Source organism: Periplaneta americana, chromosome 12 (assembly GCF_040183065.1).
Source record: "Periplaneta americana isolate PAMFEO1 chromosome 12, P.americana_PAMFEO1_priV1, whole genome shotgun sequence".
Classification (NCBI taxonomy): domain Eukaryota; kingdom Metazoa; phylum Arthropoda; class Insecta; order Blattodea; family Blattidae; genus Periplaneta; species Periplaneta americana.
This window is the reverse complement of record NC_091128.1, coordinates 23,590,991-23,607,155: the sequence shown is the minus strand read 5'-3', so window position 1 is coordinate 23,607,155 and position 16,165 is coordinate 23,590,991. Positions and strand designations below refer to the sequence as shown.

General features: G+C 36.3%; 1 protein-coding gene across 1 annotated transcript in view; it reads right to left on the bottom strand.

Moving 5' to 3' along the window:
* LOC138709948 (protein O-mannosyl-transferase TMTC1-like) overlaps positions 1-16,165 on the bottom strand; it is a 1,156,611-nt gene that overhangs the window by 616,382 nt on the left and 524,064 nt on the right. The window contains exon 6 of the mRNA XM_069840633.1: positions 2,451-2,554. Coding sequence (XP_069696734.1) covers positions 2,451-2,554 — 104 coding nt within the window. The remainder of the gene's footprint in view (positions 1-2,450; positions 2,555-16,165) is intronic.

Below are 16,165 nucleotides of genomic sequence, written 5' to 3'. Positions count from 1 at the left end.
GTTTTATTGTTATAATTCTTATTCCTATATTGTTTCATTATTTTTGCATCACAATCTCTTCACGTCTTGCTCTGACAGGAGATGGCTCTCCTAAGCGCCGTTCCGACGAATACTTAGCATTGTGCTAGATTTTCCATGAAAATACAAGTAGGCCTATAGGTATGATTTTTAGTTCTAATCATATGATATAAATTGATATTGATAAGATATGAATTGATATTGATATGATATGATATGATATGATATGATATGATATGATATGATATGATATGATATGATATGATATGATGTGATGTGATGTGATGTGATGTGATGTGATATGATATGATATATGATATGATATGATATGATATGATATGATATGATATGATATGATATGATATGATATGATATGATGGGCCTTCACATTATTTCTCTATTCGGGCCAGCAGTCCCATTCTTACACTATTTACAACTTTTACTTTACCAGACGTTTAAGAACGACGCATATTCATCATTTCATTATTCAACCTCTATGTCCTCTATGTTCATTCACTACACTTGTTACATAATATATTACTGAATTTATTATCCAACCCTTCTTATGTTCTAATGCTATCTTCTACTACTTCCTATTCATAATAAATCATAATAATCTTAGTTACACTCTATTATTGACTTTACAACTGTGTATATTAACTCTTCATCCCTACTGATACGTATCTAGGCTAATCCTTACTTTTACCTCATCTTCTGTTACAATGTTTACAGTATGTAGTACTACTCCTTGCCCACTATTTAAACAAGATCATCACGAACTACTCCTAATACTATTCATCCATATTTTACTGCAAACTTCATAACTAATCCTTCATTCCACTAACACACCATTTTCTTAGATTACAGATTGCTACTCATAGCTCAATTTGCACTATCTGCTCTATTTACCTTATCTGTACTTCCTCTTCTTACATCTAACCCTCCTTATTCCCCTATCGTCTTTCTTGTGCTCTTTAACCTTTACCAGCTGTTGACTAACGCTGCATTTATTTCTCTCGCTGACACCACGAACGTCTTCGTTATAGCTATCATTTTCTTGACACACTTCACTCTTACCGTGACCGTGTGGTGGCGTCACTACCGACAAATACTTGTGTGACTTAAATTGTGGCTTTCTGTTAACGTACCTCCAGTAACGAATGTATTATACAAATCTGGCTTTCAGGTGATAGCTCCCTGTAAAGCAGGTTTGAATAATTTGAAGGAAAAATTGTTCCGGGGCCAGGTATCGATCCCGTGACACTTCGCTTAGCGCACGAGCGTTCTTCCGACTGAGCTACCCCAGGAACTATACACGACACCGTCACAATTTTTCCTTTGTATCCACACGATTCAAATGAGCTGACAATACGCCAGAAGTCAACTATGAGTGCACACAAATACTTGTATGACTTAAATTGTGGCTTTCTGTTAACGTACCTCCAGTAACGAATGTATTATACAAATCTGGCTTTCAGGTAGTACTTGTGTGCACTCATAGTTGAGTTCTGGCGTCTTGTCAGCTCATTTGAGTCGTGTGGATACAAAGGAAAAATTGTGACGGTGTCGTGTATAGTTCCTGGGGTAGCTCAGTCGGAAGAGCGTTTGCGCGCTAAGCGAAGGGTCCCGGGACAATTTTTCCTTGAAATTATTCAATATACAGTCTATTTGCAACACTATATTAAAATTTAATAGGTTTCTGAATCCCAAAATGTTTCCCAAGACTGGGGAGAATAATGAAATAAGGAGTTAACATGACAAATAATTTCTGCCTGAAAGTCAGGTAACCTATGTGTGAATGCCACTCTCAACATTCCGATGCTTCGTTTAACTTGTAGTACTACATACGGCTTGAGGCATTACAGAAAACCGGATGTGACAATGTAACTCTAGATACCGAAGCTTCGTCTGATAGATTGTGCTGCAGAACAGGGTCGATTTGCTGGAACTCGTCAATATGGCTGACGAATGTTACAGTACACTCACAGACTTAAGCCTCTAGTCACGGAGCGAGGCCGCCTCATGCTGCTTACTTCGCTCAGTGGATACTTTGCCTCGCAATAGTGTGCGGTGACCTCGCAAGGGTGCGAGACTGCCTCATCCGTGAGTTAATTCCAGTTGGATTTTGAATGGGATGAAAGTTGCCTCGCAGTGATTAACTCGCTCGGTGTGGACTGTTCCTTGTTAATGTTACCATCACGCACTCCAATGTTAACTGCTTCAGTTATCTCGCACTATCTGATGGCTAACACAGATTCGCGTTCTTCCGCCGTTACCAATAGAAGAAAACCGCGAGGCAAAAAAACAAACGAGGCTGCCCCGAGAAGCGGTCGAGAGGCAGCCTCACTTCGCAGAAAAGCGGCTCTAAATTTCATTCCATGTATTCTGTATTTGAGGGACTTTGGCTAGTTCACTTGAAAAATCTTACTCACCTGACATGTCGACAAGGGTGGAAGGCCGCTGGGTTGTCCTGGTTGGAAAATTTGGGGAGCGACCCCTGCAGCAGGGCGAGACGGAACACCAGGAGAAGACTCAACTGTCAACAAGAAAGCAGGTGAGCTTCTATTAGTGGAGAGGGAGACTGATTGAAAATGTAATATCATTGTGTATGTTTGGAACGAAGTATGGAATGTACAGCACTTCAATGAATTTGTATCTTTTGTTCGGATTGAATAAAATGTGTTGTTTGCATTATACTGACTACGTGACCAGTACAAATCATGATCGTTAAAAAATACCTCAAGGATAAACATGGGAAGGATTAAAAATAGTCCATTCTCTAAAGCTAGATTGTAATGATGATCATTTTATAGACGACACACAAGATTATTGTAAACTAATTTCCTAGTTTGAAATGACTGTATACCATATATTAATACTTTGATTCCATATAGATGCCTTTAGTTTTACAGGGATTTAGTGTTTTATTCTCAATATGCATTTCGTTGCTACAATAACTGTGTTACGCCTGTATAAACAAATCTATTTAAGAATTTAAGATTATTGGAATAATGGTTTTGTCTTTACGAGTTCGTACTGACCTCGTTCAATGCTATTACAAATGCAATATACAATATTCCAATGCATGGAGAAGATGTCGAACGTTACATGTATTGAAAAATTGATTCTGCTCAGTAAAATATATTCTAAGCTGGTGAACAAATTTGGTGAAACTGTTGTAGTTACCGATAAAAATCGATCGGGTAGACTGAAATTAGTACAAAAAGAATTAAAATTTTACAAGAGGTCCAATAGGTTCCTAAAAATTCTACATAACATAATGTTTTTCAGTGCTACTAAATCTGCAAAGTGTTTGGAGAGAGTTATTCAAAAGTATAGAGAATTCCAAGAATTCTTCGCCTGTATTCCTATAAAGTGAAAGTGTGTTTGAACTCAAAAACAAGATAATAAGCAGATTCGTGTGACATTCGCTTTGCAAATTTTATCACTGAAAAAGGCAAAACCATTGTAAAATTATTGCTCTTTATATTTCTAACCATAATTGTTTATACAAGCGTTACACAGTTGCCATAACAACGAAATCCTTATCGAAAAAAAAAACAATCCCTCTGAAACATAATGGTGTCTTTAGTATCTAGCCTATATGGAATCAAACTATTAATATGTATACTTGGTTAAAATGACACTGGCCAGCATCTGAGAGACTAACTTCGAATCGGGTATTTCCATGAGAGCTCGGGACAGTCAGGCTTTGTTAAAAAACATTGCGTATATATTGTTCTGGTAGTTATAATGGGGAACAGAATTATTAATAATTAAAATCTTCCGAGAAAATAATTCATATACGAGATTTAAAACAGACAGATCATTCAGAGTGTTTAAATAGTGAATATTGTAACATAAACACTATATACTGTATAACAGGTTCTCAAGTGGAGTATGACCATTGCTCGTTGCAATGCCGTTCTTACTGCAGAAGTACACTTAGCGTAGTGGTAGAGCGTTAGCTAAGTGTTCGTGAGGTTGCAAGTTTAGATCTTCGTGGAGCTACTAAACATATTTTTTCTGCCTTTTAAGTGCATCAGTGAAAATATAACAGGATTTTCTTATTTTTTTATCCTTAGAATACTTTTCGCTTTATTATTTTTTCGTGTTAATAGAAAATTTTGACACTAGATGGAAGTATCACTAAAGACGACAATTAGGGACTTTCATATTAAAATGCTGTGTTAATTATTTTATTAATCCCTGCTGCTTTACACTCTCTTGCCTAAGGAACATTCAGTAAATATGTTGACGGTTAAATAATTGGTAATAATTAATTTGCAAGTTGTGCTACAAGGAATATGATTATACTAACCTAAATCCGTGTAAACAAGAAGGAAAACCATAATTCTGATGACAAAATAGATCCCGATTTCCTGGAATTATAAACACAAATTTTCACCAATTTTATAATTATCTGTAAGTAACATGAAGTACCATTAGCAAAATTATTTGACTGTATTACACTAAAACGAGTTGTAAAAAATTAAAGAAACAGAACAAAAAATTATCTACGGAGATTCGAAGCATGCTGTGGGGGTAACCCAAATCAGCGCCTTGTATTATGGAGTTAAATAAAAGCAACGCACGGAGGTTTACGATAGGAACTACGCGCTCACCCGAAGGGACTTAGAAAATTTTAACTGCTCAAGAGACCGGCCAGTTTCATTTTCACCAAGTGTACGCAAGAGAGAGCCTTTCAGACTGGGAATTTACTTTAGAATAATATTGTATATAACACTACTAGTAAGTAATGGGCGAATGATAGACAGATTGAACGAACAAACAAAATTAATAAAATAAAATTAATAAATTTATCAGTGAAGAGCAGGAAATATTATTCTGGTTTGGGTCCTAGTTAGTCTTCAAGTGTTGAATTTAATTTATAATATGAAATAATCCTTGAGGAAGACTTTATTGTACCTATAATGTATATGGATAAATTAGGAGGACGTATAGAATATTTGAAAATTTACGCGACAAAAAGAGACCAAATATTTTGCCTAATGCTCTCTCTTTCAAAAATAGAATTATTTTAAGTTTCGTAAAAATTTAAGGCACTTCATCGTCACGTTAACTTCCATTTCAAGGAAGCCATGTTGAGCACATTTCTTTCCACAAAAAAATTTATGCTCGAATGGTACTGAAACTGTGAATTTATTGTCGAATGGCTATTGTCTAATAATTATAATTATTATCAATGGAGAACAGAAGAAGTTGCATGAATTCTCTGAAAGTGCATAATCCTTTACAAAATTGTATGCGCCACTAAAAATTGTGTTACTAATCCAGTTTCAACACTGTCCCAAGATTTAATGGCCTTAGAGAAGTAGGCCCATCTAGGATCGTCACAGCAGTGTACAGGTTGACCATAACCTTTGCTTAAAACGTAAAAGTAAACCCATATAAATACCACTGGATATTATAACTTCTTTAATTATTCATTTTTTATATATTATACATACTTACTTACAAATGGCTTTTAAGGAACTCGCAGATTCATTGCAGATCTCACATAAGTCCGCCATTAGTCCCTATCCTGAGCAAGATTAATCCAGTCACTATCATCATAGCCCACCTCCCTCAAATCCATTTTTATATTATCCTCCCATTCACGAGCAGGTTGTCGTCGAGAACAGGTTGTCTTAGAGAGCAGGAGAATGGGATGTGATCTAGCATTGTACCGGGCGAGGATCGGTACCTGGGTGGCGCGGTCGGTGAAGTGGGCAGCTTCGGACCAGGGGAGCGCGGAACCAACACTAAGCAGTTTTGTCATCCTGATATTAGCCAGGCTGTTGGTGATTGGAGGAGTGGAACTGAACCCAGGACCGGTAGATCCTGTGAAATGCGGAGTATGCAGAAACAATTTGAGGACTGGTCTTCTGTGCAGCACTTGTTAGACGTGGTTTTATTTCAGCTGCCAAAAACTCAAGAGGGACCAGAATATTGAGGAGAACAGGAGGTGTAAGGAATATATGAAGGACATAGTTGTGACCACAGATGCAGAAATTGAATCGCTGAAGAAAGAGGTGGCTGAATTAAAAGGGAAGTTACAGCAGACGGAAGAACGGCTGAGAGAGGTGGAAGCAGACAACAGGCGACTACGCGAGGAACGACACGGGGAGGCGAGCGAGGAAGCAGATATTGATGGTAGAAGATTTCATGGTGCGACATGTGTGACAAGAAAATAAGGACCTCAAAGTGCTGTGCTACCCGGGGATACGAGTCGAAGAAGTGAGACACAAATTGGAGCAACAGGAGAAAAGGGACAAGAAAACTGTAATATTACATGTGGGGACCAATGACCCGAGGCGACGTTATGGGAGATGTGTACGACTTGGCAGTAAGGACGAAGGAGCTGTACCCCCAGGCAAAGATTATTATCAGCTGTATAGTGTGGCGAAGAGAGTTTCACTGGACTCGAATTGGGCGACTCAATGAGGCATTCGATTGGGTGGCAGATAGAACGGGAGCGACATTCGTGGACCCAAATTCGTGGATCGGTGACGGGGACCTGGGACGTGACGGAGTCCATACATCGAAGAGGAGTTACGGGACTAGGATAACTGTTCTTGAGGGCGGCGGCAACGGAGAGGAGCAACAACCAAGAATGACGGCGGCAAATAGTATGTACTCTTACAACGGCGGAGGAAGCGGCGACGGCGGTGGCAACGGGAGAGACGGAGGCGGTAGCGGCGGCCACAGCGGAAACATCAAGGATCAGAAATATTATATCATGTCTTTAGTAGCGCTGCACGTCAATTGTAGAAGAATATATAATAAATCAGTTCAATTCTGGAACCTAGTAGATTCGCATAATCCTGACGTCATAATAGGAACGGAATCATGGCTTTCCAGCGAAGTAAGAGACTCAGAAGTATTTAGAAACGATTATGTAACATACAGACGCGACAGTGTAGGAACAGGGGAAGGAGTTTTTATATATGTAAAAGACTGCCTGCAGAGCGCTGAAAATTTTAAAGACTCGGATGCTCTTATGTATCACGTGACCGAGCATTTCGGGGCAATATTGAATGACGCAATAAAGACTCTGATGATGCAAGAACGAGGATAGCATAGGTATTGTCGGAACACTCTGATGGCACACCTCATGATATGTCACAGTATTACGCTTCTATCGTGTTCACGTGAGAAATTGTGGGCACACAAATTACTGATGTGAAATGTGTGTAAAATTGAAGGTACTTAAAGAAACTACATAGAGCCATAATATGTTTATATGGGTTTTCTATTACGTTAGACATCTAGGCAAAGGCTATGACAAACCCTGCAGCTAATTTATGCTTCTCTTTTTGTTTTAATATTAGAGAATATAACCCGCCACGGTGGTCTAGACTAGAAATTTTAACTTATAAAACTGTGAACCCAAGTTCGATCCCCGTCGTATCACTGATATATAACTTGTGTTGGACATGCTCATGGTCCAGGTAACACAAGTATTTCCTCCAAGAGATCTTGTTCCCTGTGGCGTTTTCAGAATTATTGTCCATTATCATTTCATCTCATCGCGGGCGTAGCGTAGACCAGCCCCCTGGGGCGAACCCTGGACAACGACTCTGTCGGTAAATTGGACCACACTGCTGGTTTCATATGGATGAATGATGAAGAGTCAAGTATCCGCCATTAGTTAAAATTAACACTTTGTGACACTGTAAAAAATCAATTTTGGGGGGGGGGGAATGCGTCTTCAGCGAACTTGAAACCGAAAATAGTATTGAACATGCTTCGTATCTCTTCTTCAGTTTACATAGCGATTTCTCCTAAAGTAATGAACATATTTTTGGGTCATATCAGTGCCTATGAGTCATTTAATTCGAGAATTATGAACAAGAATCATTTTGTTAAAGTATTACTGGATCTTTTTTGAAGTAAAAAAACTAATAACAGTTTAGTTCTATTGGAAGTACCAATTTGCTCGTAATACTCAATTTATATTTTTTGTTTAAAATGAGGCGACAAATAAATCAATTTTATGTGTCTGTCTCCAAATTTTTATTTCATAGGAATTCATTACTTCTTAAACAAGATTATATTATTAAAAAAATATGAACATTTCTTCAAGTGGATACCTTCAAATGTTTAAGGTATGGTACAAGCAGTAACATGAGCTGCTACGAAGAAATCAAAAACAGGACAGCAGTGGCAAGAGAAGTTTTTAGTAGGGATATGGAGAAGAATGGAGCTTGTGAAATGGACAGACAGAATAAGAAATGAAGCAGTGCTAGAAAGAGTGGGTGAAGAAAGAATAATGCTGAAACTGATCGTGATGAGAAAAAGAAATTGACTGTTCCATTGGCTAAGAAGAAGCTACTTACGGAAGAATTTACTGGAAGGAATAGTGAACGGAAGAAAAGTTCGAGGCAGAAGAAGATATTAGGTGATAGACAAAATTAAGGTACATGGATAGTAAGCGGAGACTAAGAGGAAGGCGGAAAATAGAAAATATTTGAGAATGCTGAGTTTGCAGTAAAAGACCTGACCTTGGAGAGAAAACTATGAATCAATTAATAAAATCTGCACATATAAAAGATTTGGAGCTTAACCATATTAAATAAACATCACACATTTAAATTACCTAAAACAATTAAAATCCGAAGACTTAGTCTATACCTCTAATAAATATTTTTGGGACAAAAGGTTTAGAATAAGTAGGCCAATCTATACAAAATTAACTTTTTAAGCCAATGCTCCTTTATTCGTTATGAGAATAGGGAAAAAAATGGGTATTAAATACAATAAGTTTGACATGTTTCTCTTCCATCTCTTATCCCAAGTCATAATAGTGATAATTCATTCCTCACCGAGAAATAAAAAAGAAACAACATAATTGAAGGATCACTAACTGTAATCGAATGATACCTGCTCTTGACAGTGAGTATTAAAAATCTGCTTTGTATTGGAGTGGAAATGTCCATAAAGTACTTTCACTTCATGGACCTATTCCCAAAAGTAAGACAATCTCATTATAACTCAATACATTTTCATGTTGCAGTAAATTAAAAAATAGTGGTTTCATAAAAGCAAATAATGGCTGAAGCTCTCTCATGGGAATGTTAAAAAAATTAATTATAAAGCCTATTACCCCTATGACATAACATGAAAAATTTCACGTACATTTTATGTAAAGTGAGGCTTGGAAATTTACGAACTCAGTAATACCTATTAGGCATTGATTGGACACTATCAATTTTATAGAAACTTACTTAAACTAGGAGTTTACTAGTTCTTGCATAATGTGAATAATCAGAAAGCGTGTGCCATGTAGATGGCACCATTCTATGTATATTTTGTCTCTCTCTCTTAAAAACAAAACAAAAAAGAACATAATAAGCATTAGGTTGTATTCGATCTCACGAATACCAGGCCGGAACGCTACCATTATGTTATTAAGTAACACACAGAATAATTTAATTATAACTGTAAATAACAGGCAGCGTGGTCCAACATATAACAACGCCTGTCTCCGAATTGTAGCGAAGATACTCGAAGGGAACTTCGCTTCTAGAGAGCGGCCACTTTTTCTTTTGACAACTGTACTTCTACCATTTCTACTCTGTGAATGAAAGTGGTAAGTATAATAATTGAAGCGTCGGCTGGAACAACGTTATAAGTTACATTTGGTAAAATTTACAGGAGCTGCAAAAATGTGTACACGTACAACGTTGTTCTTATAGGTAGCAAACATTTGAGTTGACAAATTTCACGTACTGCATTGATGGACAGTTGCAAGCCAAAGAGTATAGCAAGGTAACATGACATACAACATTATTACACGGAAACACGCCGAATGAAAACTTTGTAACTTACAATGTTGTTCCAGCAGACGCTTCAATTGTTGTGCACTACCATCCAGCTCTCTTACGCCATTTATATGATTTCACTTACTTCAAAATTAAATACCGAACCAATGAACTACATATTTTCATAGCAATGAACATTGTTACAAAATAATTAAATACATTTCCATAAGAATCATTTTTTTAAATCGCATATTAGAAATACATGTTACCAAAAAATGAACAAAATATTTGAGGACAAAATATTGAATTGGTAGAGAAACTATTGGATAAAGAAAAATTGGGAAAAAATTATGCACACAATAATACTTGACCGAAATATTAATGGACAAATATTTTGGTGGACGAAATGTTTGCTGGATTAATTTCCTTGGGCTAAATAGCAGTGGACATGAGATAATGGACAAATTGTCTAATGGACGTACTGCTGTGAACGTATCGTCCTAGATGTTGTTGCTCTTGCAAATACACAACATAGTTCAATTATCTCTACAGGCTGTGGGTTTAGTCTTTAGTCAAACAGTGTGTTAGGTCTACTATGCATTCTTCATCGTCACAATTTTCCTCCCTATAAAGAGCAATATGGACACGATTTTGAGAATGGTGTAATTTTTTGTCGCCGAATAATAATAGTAATAATAATAATAATAATAATAATAATAATAATAATAATAATAATAGTAATAATAATAGTAATAACAATAATAGTAAAAATAATAATAATAATAATAATAATAATAATAATAATCTCTTCCTATTATCTAACATTATTTGAAACTCTGCCATCTAAAATAAAACATTATTATTACTTCCTTATAAATTCTAAGGAACCCGGAGGTTCATTGCCGCCCTCATATATGCACGCCATCGGTCACTATCCTGAGCAAAATCAATCCAGTCCCTACCATCATAACTTATCTCCCTCAAAACGATTTTAATATTATCCTCCCATAACGTCTCGGTCTCCCCAGACGTATTATATTTTCCTCCAGCCTCCCAACTAATACTCTATATGCATTTATGGATTTGCCTATTCTTGCTACATGTCCTGCCCATCTAAAACGTCTGGGTTTAATGTTCCTGATTATGTCAGGTGAAGAATACAGTGCTTGCAGTTCTGCGTAGTGTAATTTCTACATTCTCCTGTAACTTCATCCCTCTTAGTCCCAAATATTTCCCTAAGCACCTTATTCTCAAACACTCCTAACCTCTGTCCCTCTCTCAAAGTGAGAGACCAAGTTTCACAACCATACAAAACAACCAGTAATATAACTGTTTTATAAATTCTAACTTTAAACTCTTTCCAGAGCAGAATGGATGACAAAAGCTTCTCAATCGAATAATAACAGGGATTTTCATATTTATTCTGCGTTCAATTTGATCCCGAACATCATTTATATTTACTACTGTTGCTTCAAGATATTTGAATTTCGCCACTTCTTCAAAGGGTAACTTTCCAATTTCATCCCGAGTATCATTTATATTTATTATTGTTGCTTCAAGATATTTGAATTTCGCCACTTCTTCAAAGGGTAACTTTCCAATTTTTATCTTTCCATTTCGTACAATATTCTGGTCTCGAGACATAATCATATACTTCGACTTTTCGGAATTACTTCAAAATCTATCTCTTTACTTGCTTCAAGTAAAATTCCTTTGTTTCCCTAGTAATTAGTGGATTTTCTCGTAACATATTCACGTCATACGCATAGACATGCACCTAACACGTTGTATTCTAAACACTCTCTGTTATCCTGAACTTTCCTAATGGCATATTACAGAGCAACGTTAAAAAGTAGAGGCGATTGTGCATCTCCTTGCTTGAGCCCGCAGTGAATTGGAAAAGCATTCCACAGAAACTGGCCTATACGGACTCTGCTGTACGTTTCACTCAGACATAATTAATCGAACTAGTTTCTTGGGAATACCTAAGTCATTAAAAGTACCGTATAAATCGTCTCTCTTAAACGAGTCATATGCTTTTTCGAAATCTATGTATAAGTGATGTACTATACCCTTATACTCCCATTGTTTCTCCAATATCGGTCGATTACAATAAATCTGATCAATATAGTCTATTACGCTTAAAACCTCACTGATGATCCCCAATAATTTCATCTACATATTGAGTTCATTTTCTCAGAAGTATATTGGACAAAAATTTGTACGACGTCAACAAAAGTGATATTTGTCGAGAGTTACTACAGTTAGTCTTTTCCCCCTACTTAAAAATAGTTACAATTATGGACTCATTCTATTGTTCTGGTACAATTTCATTTTCAAAAATAACAAGCACGAGCTTATAAATTTCATTAGATAAAATTATTGTTATTATTATTATTATTAATATTATTATTATTATTATTATTATTATTATTATTATTATTATTATTATTATTATTATTATTATTATTATTATTATTATTATACATCTTGATTACACAACTTTTAACACTGTATCACTTCGGAATATGTATGGTAAGACTTTCCTGTGTTAAATTTCAACGTACTTCGTTTACATGTTTCGACCTATTTATGGGTCATCTTCAGAACTGGTCGTTGTTGGTCTTGGCGCCACTAGTTCTGTTTCCTGTTAAGGTGTGTTCCTGTGGTATAATGTAGAGTCAAAGAGTGTGTGTGTTTTGAAATTGAGTTGTGTGGTGAGAATATCGTTGCGGTGTGTTTTTGTGTGTCTGTATATTTCATATTGTTCTAGTGTGTTTAGTTTCTGGCTTTTTGGTTGAATGTGTAGTATTTCCATGTCTGTGTTGATGTCTCTTTTTGGTGTGGGTAGCATTTGTGATGTGTTCTGCATATGTGGAGGTGTTTTGTAATTTTGTTATGGCTGTGATGTGTTCTTTGTAACGTGTTTGAAACGATCTGCCTGTCTGTCCTATGTAGAAGTTGTTGCAGATGTTACATTTGAGTTGTATACGCCTGTGTGGTTGTATTTGTTTGTGTTATTTGTGTGTTGAGATGTTTTTGTAGAGTGTTATTTGTTCTGTATGCGATGTTGTAATTTAATTTCTTGAATGAGGTTGCAATTTTGTGTGTGTTTTTGTTTTCGTATGTTAGTGTGATGTATTTTTTGTGTTCTTGTGTGCGTCTTGTATTCTTATGTTTTTTATGATTATGTTTTGTCTTACGTATTATGTTACCTACTATGTTAGGGTTGTATCCGCTTTCTTGTGCTATGTATTTGATTGTGTTTAGCTCTTTGTTTTATTATTATTATTATTATTATTATTATTATTATTATTATTATTATTATTATTATTATTATTATTATTATTAAGGGAAAATGTAAAGGTATATGCACAATATTTAATGATGAAGCAATCTTGACAAGTCAGACTCAAGTCAATCTTAGGCACTATTTTTAAATCAATAATTCGCATAGTTTCGATCAGTTTTCTCCGAAACCTTTAAGAACAGGACATATGTTCATAAGAACTTTTTCACTCAGAATCACCAATATTATCATCCATAAAACCATGTACTTTACTCCTGACTCATTCTGTATAAGTTGTGACATCCCAAGAATTCTCCATTATCATCGTCGTCGTCATCGTCCTCATTATCATTCTTTACGAGTGTAATGTAGACCCACTTCCTGTGGTGCACTCTAGATAGTCTCTGACGAACTAAGTGGTTCACGTTTCTCGGAACTAGCGACATTTTTGAACCACCTTCGTTGATTCGGAGCGAAAAATAACAGGCTTAGATTACTGTCATTCCAAAAATGAGTTCCAGTGTTCTATATTCTTTTGCATAGGTTAACTCCTTATTATGTATTTACATTCTTATAGAGTCAACAGCATAGCTCAGTCGACAACCTCACTAGTTTGTTGATACGGAGCTGCGCTCGGGCTTTGGATAGATTCCCGATTGGCTGATTACTTGGTTGTATTTTTTGTCCAGGTTTTCCCCAACTGTAAGGGGAATGTGAGGTAATCTATGGCGAATCCTCGGTCTCACCTCATATCGCCGAGAAATTGTGTACCTCTTGTTTCACATCTCAAAGCTTCAGTGCTGATGGGAGATCTAAGGATTACAATAAATGAATATGAATAAAAAAAATGAAGATAGGCGACAACTTACTAGTTATCGCTATTACACGTTCTTTAATTTCAATTTTCCACAGTCGCATAGCACCATCTACATATAGATAAATAACCCCCACGGATAAAACTTCTACGTATATTATTTAACGTTTTTGGACGTATGTACAGTATGTACGTATGTGTGTATGTGTGTATGTATGTGTCTGTGTGTACGTGTGTATGTATGTATTTTATGTATGTATGTGTATGTACGTATGTACGTACGTATGTATGTGTAGGCTATGTATATGTATGTATGTATGTATGTATGTATGTATGTATGTGTGTATGTATATGCACTGTACATATGCATGTATGTTCCTATCTATCCAGCGGACTCACGTATTTATGCAAATGGATAAATAGTTAATTTCTGTCTGGTTTTTTTTTTTTTTTGTAGCCGAAGAAGAGACTATTAGTAAAAGTAGAAGTCTGAAGTGATTTAAAAGTCATGGCAACCGAAATTTCGTTTAACAAGGTTTGCATGTAAACAAAAATGATAATTTTTTTAAACCACTACATTTTCATTTATTGTCCCCCCGAAATTTCCGCAGGAAATTAAATTCCAGGAAATAGGAAAAAAAGTATTGTTGTACAGAGTACGGCGTTTCTTACAAATGTTAATTTTGTCTCTGCAGTAGCGAGTTTGTGTTATTCAATGTTAATGTGATTGCATGTGGGAATCTGCCAACGTCCTGAAAATATGTTGAACTTTAAATGTTTGGTGTTTGTAGGAAGAAAATTTGAAAATTCTGATTTCCTGGTATATTAAGAAAGTTGTTGTAGAATAAAAACTGTAAAATTCGATGTAACTGCTATGAGTTCAAGGAATTGGTAAAAAAAAGAAAACAAAGTTGAATAAATTTGTGAGGAAATTTCAGATGAGCTAACCCGCAGAATTATGGACATTCAAAAGACTGCTAAGACTATAGCCATATATCAAAAAAATATTATGATTCTGATTTTAGAATTGATTGTTTCATTGATTGATTGATTGATTGTTTATTCTATACATGGCCATATACACGGATGTACACGTCAATTATATAATAAATAAAAAACACAATAAAATTAAGTTACGTGAAAGAAAGATAATAATACTCATAAAATGAAGAGACAACTTATTCAGGAAATCTGGAATATTCCATATGATTTTCTCGTAAATTTTGCACACAGTTTTTCATAGGGCTATTAGTGATTTAGGCTTAAACATATTTTAACTATACATTGTACGCGTTTATGTAAATAAATAAGTTAAGTGGTTTTCATTTGATGTGAACATCATTTTCGTACAGCGGTTCAAGCTCTACGACTGAAGTGAAGATTGGGATGTCACTTGGTATGGCTCAACCTGTGAGGCAGAACGAGGCGTTAGTCTGACCTTTTCAGAGAAACAGCAGGAGCAGTGTGTTTGAGAACACCAACACACCAAAAAGACTGGACATTGGACTAGTCTACAAAGAAGAGAGCTTGAAAACGAAACACTGTAAATATGAAGGAACGAGCAAATACTTAAAATGAAATAGACAACTTGAAGTCGCTCAGTAGCTACTTTATTTGCTCTGTGCTTCATATGGTAAAGCATGAGAAGGGCATACCTATGTATAGTGTATAAATATGAAGGTTGAAGGTGAAATGTAGTATAACAACCGAATTCAGAAACTGAGAGAAAGAATCTGACCAGAGGCGGCAGGACGAGCAGGCAAAAATCTCAATTGGATTGGCTCGCAAATTGCGAGTAACAGACGTTAAAAGTATCAAATATGAATGAGGTCTCGCCCACCTCATTATATTTTGCTCGACTAGTATGACTAGTCAGTTTGTTTTTATACCATTAAGTACGAGAAAAATTCGTACCGGCACCGGGAATCGAACCCAGGACCTCTCAGCTGTGCGCGCTGAGTGCTCTCTAACCAACTGAGCTATGCCGGGACCCGATTCACGACGCCGGCCGAACTCCTCTCGTAGTATCGTGTTACGGCCCTACTGCCTGCACTTGAGACGATACCCGTCGTATATGGACAGGAGCGCATATTACATGACTTATATAATGTTAACAGTTTAAAGAAACTGTTGTTGAATATGGCCACAAAGTCATGTAATATGCGCTCCTGTACATATATGACGTGCATCGTCTCAAGTGCAGGCAGTAAGGCCGTAACACGATACTACGAGAGGAGTTCGGCCGGCGTCGTGAATCGGGTCCCGGCATAGCTCAGT